Source organism: Thunnus maccoyii, chromosome 16 (assembly GCF_910596095.1).
Source record: "Thunnus maccoyii chromosome 16, fThuMac1.1, whole genome shotgun sequence".
Classification (NCBI taxonomy): domain Eukaryota; kingdom Metazoa; phylum Chordata; class Actinopteri; order Scombriformes; family Scombridae; genus Thunnus; species Thunnus maccoyii.
Genome location: NC_056548.1, coordinates 25,025,486 through 25,042,223, shown reverse-complemented (window position 1 = coordinate 25,042,223; position 16,738 = coordinate 25,025,486). Strand labels below are relative to the sequence as shown.

The following is a 16,738-nucleotide window of genomic DNA, read 5'->3' as shown; positions in this document are numbered from 1 at the left end:
TCGACCATGTATGAAAGACGGCGTTTTGTAGAGGAAAGTAGTAATCTCTGATACACACAGTCGTGTGTGACGGGTCTCATCTCTGCAAGAGCTCTTAAACACAGACACGCATTGTGACTCAGCCTCCTGTTCAATTATGTTTACATGGGACAGTGGAGGCAGCAATTTAGCTTTCTCAAAAGCTGCAAGGCCACATACACTATAAGCTGTTTGTTTAGTTACACTGCATGTGTGTCCGCGTGTGCGTCTGTTTCAAGGGAACTGTGGCTCACTGAACTTTCACACCCATACTGAGAAAGGATTTCCCACCCCCACCGTCACTCTGCCAAGTCAGCCGAGTCATTCTATTGGCTGCCTGGAGCTCTGAGTGATGCAAGACAGGTGATCTTGCTCTGCAGGTATTCAAACTTGCCCGCACCCATCACTCCCTCGCCCTCGCATCCATTTATTGTGTTTGTGCATGTGTCTGTGGGGAGTGTGATGCAATAACGCCGGAAGTGCTTCCTGCTGTGTGATTAAGAAATCTCTTCTCGCTCTCTGTCACATACACATTCACACCACCCCCAGTTTTCATATCATAAGAAAATGACTGATCTGATATCTGACTACAAATTCATTTGAAAAATCAATGCCTTTTGGTCATGATATGAAAAGATATACACATAGTATGTGTCAAAATCCCAATACTAAAAGTAAAAATTTGCACTGGAAAAAAAGAATAATCAGAGAGAAAGTAGGAACCCTGAATATATTCTCTGACATCGCTGTCTGCTTGATGCCATTTATGAATAATTAAAATGCAGTCTTCATTATGCCATGTCACTACATGTTGATGAAAGGCACAAGTGCACACAGTATACTTCTAATTGGATCTCAGCCACAGTGGAAAAGTCACATGAAATTGTGATTTGTTTAGTATCTTCATATTTGTGAGAAAAATCTCATTTTCTTTTCTCAGCCTCAACTCTTGCACAATCCGCTCTCACCCGTCATCGCTCTTTTATTTATTTACAGAGAAAGAGCGACTGTATAACAATCACAGTGGCAGAAACAATCTGTTGTCTACTGTTGTTGGCTCCTATGAAAGCATGCATTTTCACTGACAGTGAAAGCAGGGATGTTTTTGATCATGGCTTATAGTATGTAAACGCCTTGTTATACAGTCTGAAAACACTAGTTTAGACCTGATTATGATGCAGGCATTGGGAAAAGTTGTGAAAGTTCAGTGTGGTAATTAAATCCACACTAGATTTTGGAAGGAATTAAAACATACTTTAGCTGCACTGGCCTCCATAGGATTGAAAGATATAATTCTGGTCTGCTGTAGTTGTGACCACACCCAGCTTTGATGTAGCATGGTACCAGTGCGAGCAGGATTATTAGACAGGGTGTAGTTACTCTTTAAACCAAGCCAGAATTTCTTATGATTATAAATGAACAAACCTGACATCCATGACCTTTTGCATTGTAATTTAATGAAATACTGTAGGTCATTTACAAAAAATCTGAATGGTAAAAGTGGAATTTCAGCTACAGAACATATGCAGAGAGTTCCCATCCAAGCTAGCAAGAGATCAGCGGCCGGTCAGTCTGTTGTTAGCATGCAGCTCAGAATGCAAATGTCAGGATTTAATGGAGATGAATTAAAGTGAAATCAATTAAAGGGAGCTTTAGAAGCTTGTGGAAGTTTCTTTTAATTTATTGTTGGAGTTGTGTTGTTTTGGTAATGTTTGTCGACTAAATTTAGTTGAAAAGCGTAATTGTTTTAAGTCTTTTTAAGACGTACATCTCTACGGTAATCTGATAGCTATTTAATGTGTCGGTTTCATGTCTGAATAAGCGCAGAATCACTTTTACATACAGCACCAGTCAAAAGTTTGGACACACTTTCTCATTCAAGTGAATGGAGAGGTGTGTCCAGACCTTTGACTGGTGCTGTATAAGATAAACTTCTGTGACACAATCTGAATTGAAATAATCAGATTAAGATAAACACCACAGCAGCGCAAGATGCACAGAGAGAAATTATTGTTTGCATGATTAAGATCACTGTAATACATTTCTAATGTAAGTATCTCCTATGCTCAAAGAAAATCAATTTTGTAAACTAACCCTAAACACCGTGAATGCACCAATTTTACGTTGTTAGGGGGATTCTTCTCATGTCAGATAAGTCAATAAATCATTACTCCCCTCACAGTCCAAAAGGATAAAAAAGCCTTGTACAAACACAGAAATAATAAGACCAGCTGTCTCTTTCTTTATATTTACTTTAACTTTCATTCATGCCAGCTTCAAAAATGAATATCCAATAAAAAGATACGGCAAGTGAGCATATAGGAATTAACCGAGGATCCAATGGGTCTTATTAAGTTGCTTTACAGCGTATCTTAATATCATTAAATGCTTGTGCACTGTTGGACATAATAAACTAGGCATCCAAATTCACTACCTAATAAAGGATGAAATTGATGAGAAAATTTAACTGGAAGAGAAGGGGCAAGCATCCTTGGGGCTAACGATGGACATTAATTAAGTCTTCAATGGAAAATAGGTTATAAATAATCCATCAGTGATGAATCATTAAACTTTCCAACTCACCACTGTTTACCAGCAATGATACTGTATTCCTCTTGTGCAACAGGTGTCTGAATGACAAAAAGCCAGCGATGCAACCTTTGATTTCACAATAGCAGATTCCAAAGGCTCTTTTGGACATATTTTTTGGCAAAAGTGGTGAAAAAGTAAAATCCTTTTTACATTTCAATGTTATCGTGTGTTAACGAGTGAGATGCCGCCACAGTAATTGTGGCTCATTTACCAAGCAATCACAGTGGCAGAAAGAAATCTACTCTTATCTACTCTGTTGCCTGTGAGAGAAAAACATTTTCTTCCTCAAATATAAACAGACTGTGGTTATACAGAAATGCGACCAGACGATCACGATTGTTTTTGTTGACAGTGCTTTTCCTCCTACTGTCTACTTTGCATAGTATGTGTGAAAAATGCAACGAGGATGCCAGCAACGAGAACACATATATAAAAGCTATAAATCTAAATGTTGTGACTGGATGGATCGTTACCTTGAGAACATATCTAGATACAGACTGCAATTTAATAGCAGGTGTAAATGGGTTCTTTGTAAAAAACACTGGTGCTGTCGTAAGAGGAAAGCAATGACCTAGATCACACACAATAAAGAGGAAAAAAAAAAAAGTACGAGTAGTTGAAGCAGAGACTTGACACATACTGCTTTGATTATTAATTACTCTCAGCATTTCTCTCATAGACCAATTTCTTAACAGACTGTTATTATCACGTCATATACAGGAAACCAGCGAGGATCAATAACTGACATTAAAAGCAACTAATTACTTCTCTTCATGTGAGTTGACACGCAGAGGTGAGGACTGAAAAACCCTCAGGACCCATCAGCTTTTGAAGCTGATTTTCATTAGTCATTTTTTTAAGCCATGCCATTAGACAGCACAATCATAGTCACAGTCACAGATGAGGTATGTGACAGTATTGGCTGTGTCGATACAATCACAGCATCTGGAATAAGTGGGAGGAAATTAATGATGGTGTTAAAAGAACAAAATGACTGCACAGCCTGTCCTCGTAAAGATTACAAGGATCTTTTTGTCTCGGATGATTGAAAGATGTCTGATTTTTCTGTACCATTCTTTGGCCTCAATCTCACAAACAATGTTAGATATATACAGAAGCCTTTGTGTCTTTGCTCTGTCTTCCTTTCATTTGCTATCTCTGCTTACTCTTTCTCTACAGCAATGAGCCTGAACTGTGTTTGCTATTGAATAACTCCAAAACACATTGTTAAACGCTAGTCACTCCTGCTAGAGTGTCCATTTTTCTTTCAGTGCCTTTATGCTCAACAGTCTGAGGGCCACAACAAATGGCAAGTAATGTTTGAAGTCTGAGAAAGAGGTACAAAAATTACTGTCTTAGGATGATGTTGGCTCAGTTCACACACAATCTCAGCAATTAGCCATAAACATGAGGATGCCAATGCTCTCAACATCAGGGGTGTAAAAGGCAGTTTTGATGGTGATGGTAGTAATGGTTATGGGTCACTGAACACCTTCTAATATCACAGTCTATAAGTTATGTAGGTACTGCTGCAGCGCAATCTAAACTGCTTCAGCTGATTAGCTAACTTGCTATCTAGCTAGCTTACTTAACATTTGTACACTCTTCTCTCTGGAAGCTACTTTAATAGCACATTCATCATTAGGGTTAAAAAAATCCAGGTTGAACAAATAACTAATACATAATGACATACAGAAACAGCATTGACGTACACTTCATTTGCTCTGCCTCACTATTGTGACAAGCTAAATGACTAACCTGGTCACAGACCTGTGAATCACCACCCACATCTACAGATTTGTTCAGTGACAGAAGGTAAAACAAATGGCAATTCAGGTGATTTGGTGACTTCAGATTTGTTGTCATGATAATGTTTCTGTTAGGTTGCTGCATTCTTTAAAAGGCAGCAAACAGCTTACCTTTATTTACCATTTTTACACCTACAATTTTAATTTCTCACTTTCAGATGGTTTGTTGTCATGATTATCCATTCACGGATAGCTAGTTTCTCAAATTTTCCGTTAAAAGAGCACTCAACCGATTTAGCATCGCACTACTATAATGTTGTCAGACTCACAGTGGAAAGGTTAAAAAAAGGATGCGGTAGAACCAGAGATAACATCTTTTTTATTCAATACATTCTTCTTTCTTGGTGCCTACATTACCCACAATGCAACTTGACCCAATTCACTCAACTATACAGATTTGGGTGTGTTATGCTAGTAGCGACTAATGTAGCCTGGAGCTGCTAGCCTCCAGAAGAGATAAGGAGAGGGCCAGAGAGGTCTGGTGACCTCACTCATTTCTAACTTCACACCCCCAGATTCTTTTCATTTTCAGACTTGTAGTCTTCAGCCAAACTGGTGCTTTATCACACTACACACAGCTCCCTCTGGAGCCACATACAATTTTATACAACTTTTCTCACATACAGTATGCAGTAGTACTCCCCAAGACCTGGAAACAGACTTCTGTTTAAAATCTGTGGAGTTCACCTTTAACGCAGGCAACAATTGTCTACTTTGCAGAGAGGGCATCAGTGCATACAGATCAACGTGACAACATTTTACGCACTGCACTTACATACTCAAAATGTGTAGTTTGGACAGATTATTACAGTTTGACTATGTAATTTGCTCATGTTCAAAGAATAGTTTGAATTTTGAATTAAAAGTGACAACAGCAGCAACATACCATGATATATACTGCAGGGCTAATGAACTGATGCTGTTTTACATGCCCCTTTATGTCTGTTGTGTTGGCAGTGCTCCTTACAAGGCTCTCAGGGGAGCAAGATGTTTGTTGCAGTATTGAGTTGCAACACTCCTCTCTCACAAAAGCAGAATCATAATCCCCTCAAGATAATTTTTTGTACATTTTAAAATTCTTTCAAATTAAACATTAGCAACTGGCCAGCATGGTTACACTTTGCATACTTCAAGAAAGCAATGGTCCTGGGTGAAATCGATGGGAGTGATGTGGGTTAAAGACAGTGCACTTAGTAATTAGTTCCTTCTTTCTTAAAGAGGGATGGTGACATTAGGAGCAAGACTCCTCTTCTCCTCTTGCACTCTGCTTTTATCTGCTATTGACTTTGCTTTTCAAGCATAGGCTGCGGCCTCCAATGACTCTTTCAGTGAGGTGGAGGGAGCAGCTCTAACACTGCTTGACTTAAACAACCAGAGGCATGGAGGTCAGTCAGGGACAAAAGTGTTCCAGACACACTGAGTACGCTGGTTAGAGTCCAGGTGAATAGGGAGACATGGGGAGGGGGGGGGGAGTTATGCGGGCTCTAGTGTGTATGCGGGTGTGCGTGTGTGTGTGTGGGTGGGTCTGCGGGTGGGGGGATGGGCATCGCCCCTGAGGGAAAATGGCATTACATCGTGTCTACACTGCATATCTACCTGTCAACCTGCAGAGGCCAAGGAGCGCTCAGACAGCCTATGGAGGTTGGCCAGTACGCCCACGTCGATGCAGATGACAGACACACGTGCATGGACGCACATACACACATTAACACACACACACACACAGACACACAACAACAGCTTCGGTACTGACAAAAGTGGACACATACTTTGCTGCACTATGGCTTACAAATACTGTATGCACTAAATGATCCTCATACCTCACACTCACACACATGACGAGTAAAGAATCTTGCTATTAATAAAAATAGCTGTACATTAAGGGTTATAATCTCCATAATATAATAAAGACCCCAGTGAGAGAATATAAGCGCATTTAACTACACTACTGTATGTAAACCTAAAGTGAGTTATAGCAAACACTTTTACCTTGTTGGTGAGTAACTGGCACACTTGAGGGACATAGTCAATTAGGCATCCTCCACTGGGGAATGCTGGGATATGAAGTGCAGAGGAGCCTCCCAGAGCACTGTTATAAAAAAAAGAAAAAAAGACAACAGTTAGTCAGTAAATAGACACATGTAGATTACACAGATGTGCCTTTAGTCTGAGAACATAAAGTTACTGTCATGTTTTCTCTGCCACAGCAACAATCTTTAGGACAATTTGAGTCTTTGTGTGACCACCTGACTTTATGGAAATGAATATAAGGAACTGAGCAGAAACAAATCCGACACTGAGCACATTAGTTCGCTACCATCTACTGAATGAAGTTGTGGAATTAAAAAATAAAGGAGTGAGTCATGCCCGTGGAATCCTCCTCATTCTCCTTCACTGGTTCATTTATTCATTTGACGTCCTCTTGATTCAATCCTGCAGCACAGTTCCATTAGTGATTAGTGCATGCTTGTTTAATCGGGGAATCTGCTATTGCAGCTCCCCAATGACTAACCGACCGAAGTAGTCACTCCCTCATTTTTTTCTGATCTGGGGCGAAATAAGAGGGAATACCCTGAGGACGGGTTAAAGGTCTTAAAGAGACGCTTATTGGCTTTTATTGCTCATTTTAAGACACATAGAGGAGGGTCGCTTCCGCTGCTTTCTATTTTCATCTCGTTCTTCATTAAAGCAGCGCAGTCACAGGGCATTTAGAAATGCTGCGATATCATTTTAAAAGCAATGGCGAAGTGGATTGGACTGCCATTTACCAGGTTAAGCATGCATGGCATGATGCATGTAAATAGCATTCATCATGCATCATGATGTCAAATGTCAAAGATCACATATGTTGAGATGCAGTCCTTGGGGCATGTTCTTTACTTGAGCAGGATGTCTATGATGTAAAAATGATAATGATGTATCTAAAGGTGAAACATAACAGCAGTGAGTCATAGACTATATTCATGATCCCACCAATTCCATCACATCATCAACCGGCCAGGAAGCCATAGCTGTTCTTCCCACAGTGTGTGAAAATATTTTCCACATTTTTGCAGGCTGAAAGGCAGTGGCTAACCAAGAAGTCCTGAGAATTGCACAATGTTGAAAATTCCAAAAAGGAGTTGTGGGAGTAAAGGGGAGGAAGGTGGAGCATAGAATCATGCGTTCCACCTTACTGTCATGACCCAACACCACAGAATTTATGGGAAGATGATGTCTTAACAGAGGTCAACAAATGGTCAACATTGACTGGACTCATAACCTTGATGGTTTTTTCACTTGGCCCTAGAAGTGTGTTGTGAGGCTGCTCATCAGCTGCTCTGTGACATACAGGAACTTCTTACCGAAAGCCTGAATTTACCAAATTTTGTTGAAGATAAGAATCACAGCAACGGGTCTTCAACAAAGACTGAAATACATAAAGCTTTTACTCCAAACTACCGGTCTAAGTTTAGTCTTTTTAGAACTGATGTTCAACTGAATATTAATAAGGTCTTATTCACAGAGAAGGCATGCAAACTGTCATGAAACCATTTTCTTTGTCAAAATCCTTTTCAATGAGGAGGGAAGGCTTTGAAAATGAAAATCTAAATGATGCCCATCTATCCACCCACAGATCTAAGAATAGCTCCGTATCATTCAGATGGAAATGCGGACAGAGGCGCAAAATAGATGGTGGTGTGTTCGTCACTCATTTGTGTCAATGGCAGGCATGTGAACAACTGTGATGCATTTTGGATTTCAATGGTTTGCCTTTGAAACACTCATTTGAATGGAGACTGATTAGACATCGGCCATTTATGCTGGCATTAGACAATTACTTGAGGTCTTACAACATCCAAAACTTGACTGTTGGAGACGTTCTAAAGCAGTGGTTACCACCTCGTCCAGCCTCAGGGTCCAAACTTTCCCTTATACATCAGCATCAGGTTGCACCAGCTAAATGTAAATCCATCAAGTTTGTGTGTAAAGTCTGTCTGAAGTTCTTAGTTACAAGTGATTTGCTTAATCAATATGTAGAAAAGACAGAAAAGAAGATCTAGAAAATGTCTCATCTAGACTTTAATGATGTGTACCTCTGTCGCTAGGAAACATCTGTAGTGCTTTCCACTGAGAAGCAACCACATATGTAAAAAGGAAGTCACTTTAGCATCACGAGCTGTAATATAACTTCCAAAAGTAACAAGTTTTAGGAGCCCAACGGTAAAATAATCTCAACTTCCAATTTGTGAACATGGGTATGACTTTGATATATTTATATATGCATACCTGGATAAATATGTGTGTTTTAGAATTAGTAGTATCCATGCAGTTTACAGCGAGAATTAAATATTATTTACATTTAATGCAATTATGCTAAGCTAACCAACCTTATCAGTCATTTAGTTATTGTCATAACGTTTGGTAATTTGAGTTGTATTGTGTTTTTTCTGAGAAATATGATGTAAAGTGTCAGGTTGGATATGTCAACTGTATTCCGTATTACCTCTTTTACTCTTCAGTCTTAACAGGTCAGATTTTAGCAAGCTAATGTTAGCTTTGTCACTTGGTTCATTCAGCTTACCCAACAGTTCCACCTGGCAGTTGGTAGATGTAAATATTTGGTAATAACTCATCTCTACGTATCTAGTTTATGTGCTGCAACCAGTTTTAATTTCATGATGGTTAAATCTCCACGTATAACTTTTGTTACTAAGCTAAATTTGAACTACAAACAGCTGGTGCAACTAGCCAATGTTCACACACAGGAGACAGTGCTAACCTCTGAGCTAAACTTTGTAATTCACTACATAAAAGCTAAAACAACTTAGGTAGGCTACATTTGGGGCATAAAACCCGATGAAATAAGAGGCATTGCAGCAAGAGCTCAATTAGGGCTTACAACCAACATTTAAAAAACATTAAAAGCATTGTGATCACAGGCACTATTCCAGGTTTATTCAGGCTACTAAAACCTTTTTACAGCAGAACATGTAAGTAAGTCAGATAAAAAAAAAAGAACAGGACAATTAAACAGCTGCAGTGCTTAACACGAAGGGAGGAAAAGTTGTTTTCAAGCCAGTACTAGTTTTTATGTTCAGTTTAAGTAGAACAAAGCTGGATATATTTGCTTTCATGATTGTTTAGCCTCTTATGGATCGAGTTAGCTTCTCCTCTCTCTCTGCTATGAGCAACAAAACTAATTAGTTACTTCAAAATATTCATAATTTCCTGAAATCTCCCACATTTGAAAGTCATTTTATCTATTTGAAGTTGACTCACTTGTGATCCACTACGAATGGACCTACCCAGTTGGATTTTAAAACATGATCGGAAGTAAAGTTTTCTGCTCAAGTTGTTGTTGACCCAACAAACTGAGGAGAAAAATGCTGACTGGAGAATCCATTTCTTGTATGTGAGTCATGTTTTACTGTGGGAGGCTGCATAAATTGCACTTATGTGCCAAGTCTGAGAGTCAAACGTTTGACAAGCAACACCTTATCTTGAGGTCAAGCTGAGAATAAAGTTTAAACCAGGCATCGAGTTTCAACCCTGCACCCCATATTTGAGCAGAAATGCTGACGTTTACCTCGTAATATGGGTCAAGCACAAAAAACACTGAATCCTTCATTTCCCATAATACAACCAATTGCACCTTTTTGTTAGTGACACTCTACCTGGTAAACCCCACATGCCCTAGGTTGTTACAGAGGCTTTCTGTTACGGCTTTCTGTATATTATAGTCTCATGTTTAACAAATCCTAAATAACATTGCAACGACGATAACTTGGACTATAAGAGATTTGATGATGGAAAACATCCATCTATTAATATACCAGTATTATCAGGCTTCCAGTATGAGCTTTAAATTGAGCTTCCTGTGTTTTACTTTCTGAGTGGAACCCTGAAGAGTCCCCCATCCTGTCTCCACTTGTGACACCACTCTCAACACTACCCACACATACTGGAGTCATCATTGCAGACATGCTGCCTAACGCAACCCCTCTGAGCAATGCAACCTACTGTATGACATATTTACAGTAGACAGTGTACATGCACACATGTAAACAAACACAGACACACACACACACACACTCATGCTGTACAGTGACAGTGCTGCCTGTGACTTCATCAACCGGAGAGATTATCTTCTGTGACTCAGGTGGATGGTGACGAAGCTCAGTTTGTTTGTTTATGCACGGTTTTGTGTGTGTGTATGTGTGAGAGAGAGAGGGGGAGAAAGAGAGAGTGTGTGTTCGTGTGAGAGAGAAAGAGGGGGAGAGAGAGACAGAGAGTGTGTGAGAGAGAAAGAGGGGGAGAGAGCGAGAGAGAGAGAGAGAGAAAGGGTGTGTATGACAGTGTAGTGACAGCGTGAGAGCAGATAAAGGCTCAATTGGAAAGAGGGCAGACATGATTCATTACCAAAGTGAAAGATAAGGCCAAGCAGGGCTGTTTGGAGATTCAAATGTAGTTTCAAAGGAGCAACATTTCCATTTTGATTGCCTTCTTCATTTCCTAAAAGCCTGGAGGGCCCTCAAAGGCCCACATATGACTCTGCTTGTTGAGGGTTTGGACTAAATAATGTCCTATTCTTCATCTGTGACTGGACAAGGCAGCCTTGGCCTATGGCAATAAGACTCAGTAACCTTTCTGTTGATGAGGTGACCATCCTGGCATAACAGTGCTGAATTTTACTCAGATTCTCCATTCATCATCCATGTGGATAAAACCAGATTAATAAGAGCCTGCGGCAACAACTATTACACACTCTCACTAGTATATGATAAGGTTAGGCAACGGGGCAACATTCTTCTTTTGTCCATTGTCACCCCTTCAACTGGAGGTAGCTGTTTTGCTGCAGGGTCGGGGCTCGTGGCAAAATCAGCTCTGCATATCACATATATCACTGGATTACTAACCATTAAAACAGACTGTCTACTTATGTGATTTCTGTTGAACACCCACACTGGAGTGCTGCAGGTGAGTTGTTTAATGCAATGAAGGGTACCGTGCAGGCACAGGACAGGCTGCTGCTTCCACTGAACAACTGGTGATGTACAATTTGTGCTTCTAAAGGTTAATTATTTGCTTCACATTTGACTGCTGAAATGTAAAAGATGAAAATATACTGTACAGTAGCTGAGGAAATCTAAAAAGTGGAACATGCAGTCCGTTGATACTTCCTTGTCCTCAAAGCTAGATGTCAAAAATGATGAAGGGCCAAAGGTGAACTTGGGCCCCATGGTGATCATGGGATAATTAATCCTGGCACACACCACAGTGTTCACCACAAAGCAGAACCACAATGCTTTTTTCTTAAAGGCCAAAAAATATACTTTCTCACTTAGCTCCTTACTATGAGTGATGGAGGTCCAAACATAAACACAAAAAATATTTCACATGATGGATTTCTGTATTTGTTTGCATTTTCTCTGTTATCTTTTCACTGGTTTGAAGTGGGTGGGGCTCTGTTGGAAAAAGGTATCACATTTAGCAACATTTGAATCAGAACCTGATGATAGTTGTGGGGTTGCTAGCTTGTGTTGCAAGGCCACTGTCGATCAGATCTGTGTAAAGGTGCTATCTGACAGTGAGCGGTTGCTGCTGCACAGTTTGAAGCTGATATTCCACCGATAATGTTTTTTTCTCCATTGATCTGTCTGTTTTCTGCTGGTGAAGAGGTGTATTATTCAAGAAACTCAGTATCATTTCCCAATGTGTCCCTACAGCTGTGGTTACCATGGTCACACGGCGAATCCTGGTGACAAGTTGAAAAACTTGAACCGTCATGAACTCCAACGGCAGCAGTTAAGAGCTGTGCGTGACAGCTGTCCTACTTCTTCTAGTCGCCGCCAACCATGGTGTTTACATTATAAACAATGGAGACAGCAGAGGCAGCTGCTCTCTGTCTGAAAACTACTTAATAATACCTGAGAGGGTTTGAGTATTTTTTTAGTAGTTTTTTATATTTGAATAGTAAAACTTGATACCATGCTTTCAAGATTTCTCTCTCTCTCTCAAACATACACACACACACACACACACACAAACAAATCTAATATAATACAATTGAGAGCGGAAATGTGTGTTCACAAGTATGTATGATATCTTTGGTGCAGAGTAATGGATATGCTTTTACTGTATGTAATCTTTTTTTATCCTTTCTCACTTTTCAAAGCAACTGATTTTTTCCTTATTTCCCTTTATGCATTTATTTATTCTTCTGATATTCTTCTGATTTTCTCTCCTTTTTATGCATTCAGTATTTTACAATGTGATTCCCTCCTGTACGCTGCTTTGTAATATTTGCTTTTAGGCAATACTACATTAACACTATTCATTACACATATAAACACGTTTATTATTAGCAGGCAATAAACTGCCAAAACTTGTAAACTTCAAGCTAGCTTCAAGCTTTTGTCTTTACAACAGTGTTTTGATTAACAGAAATGGTCAGATGCAGCAATGTCTTGACTCCCTTGAGGATATTTAGCAAAAATACATACTGTATACTAAACACAAGTATTTAAAATGGCATACATATTGAGGAAAGCCTGCTACCAAAAACAAAGCATCATAAAACTCACTTCATCAACTTATAGAAAAACATATAATGCAGAAGTCTTCAAGGAGACAAGGAGGAGGAAGAAGTGGCAGAGTGCTTTGAGCTGCTGAGAGTGAGAGAAGTGTCTGCACTGACATCTTAGACTGTCGAGTGGGTTTCGCCGGGTTAGTGGTGAATTTATTTTATCAGACTGACAATTTCTGAGTGTGACAAGATGTTCACAAAACCTTGAAAAATATCTGGTCGAAATGCAAAGATTTTCAAAGGCTATAAAACACCTCTACAGACCCTGGAGAAGGGACACACACAAACTGTACACCCACACAGGCAAATGCACACACATACTCGCACACATCAGCAGCCAGGCAAGCATGCACGCACACACGCGCGCACACACATACACATAAGGCACCTTAAGGCAAATGCAGATACACAAACATTAGTGCACTGCAGCCTAAAACTGTCTCTCTGTGTTGATTTTTCTGGGCTCCTAAATCTGGTTTGGGGGCAGAGACGGTGCCCACTCGATTCTTTTATGCAATGCAGCAGGTTTTCTGGGGGAAGGAGAGATGTATCCAACTCATCTCATGGGCACGGTACAATCAGGTAAACGAGAAGTGAAAGTGAAAATGAAAAGAGCGATGAGACTGGTTATAAAACAGTTGTGGAAAGACACACAAAAGCAATCAGGTTGGAATAAAAGACTCTGCAGATGTGAAGGTCTTTATGATTGTAGACACAAGTTTAACACTGAAATGCTCTGAAATTGTTACAAGCTGCAATGTTATACAGGTAAGCCATACTAATAAGAATTTTATCACTGTGACTACTTGAGGGGACACTTCCTCCTGACACCAATTTCTACTTTTGGGCAAGTGTTGATTCTAAAATATATGTATTTATGTGTTTTACAAGCCATAAGTAGGTATTTCTTTTAAATACTGTAGCTATTGTCGTCACATACAGGTGAGGAATTCCCTGAACCTCACCACGGCACAGGTGGTTGTGACTCAGGTCAGAATTCTGTAGTAAGTAGTTTGACACTGGTCAATGGACTATTGCATCAGTCACTGTTAATTAGCATGAAAGGCGACGACTCTTACGACGCAAAACAATGCAGAGGGCTGCGTTGTTGCTTTAGTGAGACATGAAATACAATGCAGGAAGTCCAGTTTGAGTGACAGATGTGTGAATTTGAAAGCTTATCAGACAAATAAACATTGCATATTGGTTTATGATATATTTAACTCTGTGACTATTTTATGTTCTGGTCACAACAATCGCATGGTTGACAGTAGAAATACTGCGTTCACATTACAAAGATATCTACCAGGAATGTGCGCGTGGACAGTGACTTGCAGGGTGAAGTCACCTGAACTCCAAGGAGACACATACAAGTTTTGATGTGTGTGTGTATATGTGTAAAAAATCTCCCACATCAACATAAAAATCCAACAAAAGAATGTGGAGTTCCTCTCAAAAGGCGGTGACCAATTCCCATGCCATCTGGAGAACACTGCTTCCATGTACTGTAACAAACAGGTCGGTAAAATGATGAAAACCGTGTTGCCTGAAGCCACAGAAGCATATTTGATCTGTATTAGTTCTGCAGAAACTGTTTGATGCCTTATGGGAGATTGATATAAAAAAAAAAAAAAAATTCCACGGGGACGGATACGTTTGATCTGTGTCGTCTGAAAACATCAATCCGATCTGATAGCTGTTCATATATTTAATTAGACTGATATCTTCTTGCTATGCGTTATTAGAATCTTAAGCAAACCGAACCTTATATTCTGGTCTGAAGAAATGATTTGACTTGACAACAAATTCCACCCAAAGATGCTTCCAGTTTTCTCTAAATGTCTCCATCTATTTAATACACAGCTTGTTTAAATGAGCGGGGAGGAAAAAAAACCATATGATCTACACAGCGTACCTCAGATGATCATCATGCTTTTCACAATATATCTTCTTCTAGGCGCCCTGTAAAACATTATATAACACATGAACACTGAATCTTAAGCAGGTGAATCTCTAAGCCTACAGAATTACAGAGTTTTGACTCCTCATAATCAATAATTTCTACAGAAAAAGAAGCACATACAGCGTTACAGTCCCATCACAGAGAGGAGCCGATGCATCAGTCTACATACGTTGTACATTATTGGTAAAAATGTGGGTGTCTGTCGGGGTATTTCGACATCTTTTTTTTTTTCCCCCCCTTGCCGCTCTGTAAGGCAGAAAGCATTACAGCGATGGTCTGTTTGAAGACAGAAGAAGAAAAAGCAACAGAGAGAGCAAGAAAGAGAGAGGAAGAGGGAATAGAAATAGAGGTATAACACTGTAGCTCAGGGGGCTTACGAGTTTTCGTTCAGAGCTCTTAGATCCGAGCCCCTGCTGAAGGAGAGTAAAAGTGAGATATCAAACAACTCAGGAGTGATGGGAGACAAGAGTAGAGAGGTGAAGGAAAGAGAAAAGGAGAGAGAGGGAAAAGCTCTTCTCTCCCGTGTGTTGTGTGTATGTGTTTTTTGCTTTTTTTTTTTTTTTCCTCTTCCTCGCTGCGTTTCAGTCGAGCAAGGGACGACCTTGCTGGGTAGAGCACAGCGCTTCTTTCTCTTTTAAGTCCCACTCACTCTCTCGGTTCCCTTTGAGGATCAGCCAGAGGGATCAGCAGAGGAGAGGGAGTGATAGAAAACGGAGAGAGAGAGAGACGGAGAGAGAAGAGACAGGCGGCAGACATGTGAAAAACAGGAGGGAAGAGAGAGAGGAGGGAGAGAGGGAGGGAGGGAGGGAGGGGGGGTGGAGAGATAAAACCGAGGAGACAAGAGTTAAAAACTGGAAAAAGTGAATTAAAAAAAAGTGAGATAGACAGGAGAGTAGGGAAGGGCATAAGGAGGCGAGGGAAGGAAGGATGGATGTGGAGGATGAATGGACAGTCAATAGAATGATGGACAGATTACAGGAGACATACAGATAGAAGTTACAGACAGAAAGAAACCCCAAAAAAACATTTGATCACTGATTAGATGTGGTTGATATGTGTTAAACTCTGGTGCCAAAGCTGAGTTGATGTCTGCAGCTGCTACATTCACCATTTCAAGAAAAAAGAAGAACTGATTTAAACAATTTCCAAAAGCTGTTTTGATGTGAATTTTATTTCTCTCCCCCCCATTACATGATCCTGTGAACATTCGCAGTAGTTTGGCTTTAATGCAGAACCTCCTGAATGTCGCTGTCTATCAAACGGCTCCCTAGAAAAACAGAGAAATGTGCCGGCACACTGCAAACAAATGAGTTTTCCTCTTCACTGGAGCCGATGTAGAGATAATGGGCAGCTACACAAGACCAAAGACTAACGAGGGTCAGTAAGGACATGGGGGGGGGGGGGGGGGGGAAACTAACAGGGTAACAGATCTGCATAAACACATGTATGGCAAAAAGGCTGGCTCACACACATTCGCATGCTAAATTAAGGAGCGTCGACAATGAGTCCGACACGAATGCGTTCATGCACAAACTCACACACGCACACACACATATGATCGTTTGTCTTCAAACAACGGTGAGGAAGACATACATTTTCGCCCCGGGTCATGAATTAACACACTCCCACACAGCTGACAAAAAGGTGCACAAAAGCATGTAGCGGAGCATATTCATACACGGCCTTCATATGCATATGTGCAAATATCCAAAGACAAAGGCAACATTAAGCAGCGGGAGAAGGTAGTAAATGAGAGACTGGCTGGATGTGGCACTCTGGCGTTTTCAG

General features: G+C 40.2%; 1 protein-coding gene across 1 annotated transcript in view; it reads right to left on the bottom strand.

Moving 5' to 3' along the window:
• The window catches only part of babam2 (BRISC and BRCA1 A complex member 2), an 80,373-nt gene that overhangs the window by 6,380 nt on the left and 57,255 nt on the right, over window positions 1–16,738 (bottom strand). The window contains exon 8 of the mRNA XM_042437220.1: window positions 6,408–6,507. Within this exon, the coding sequence (XP_042293154.1) occupies window positions 6,408–6,507 (100 nt within the window). The remainder of the gene's footprint in view (window positions 1–6,407; window positions 6,508–16,738) is intronic.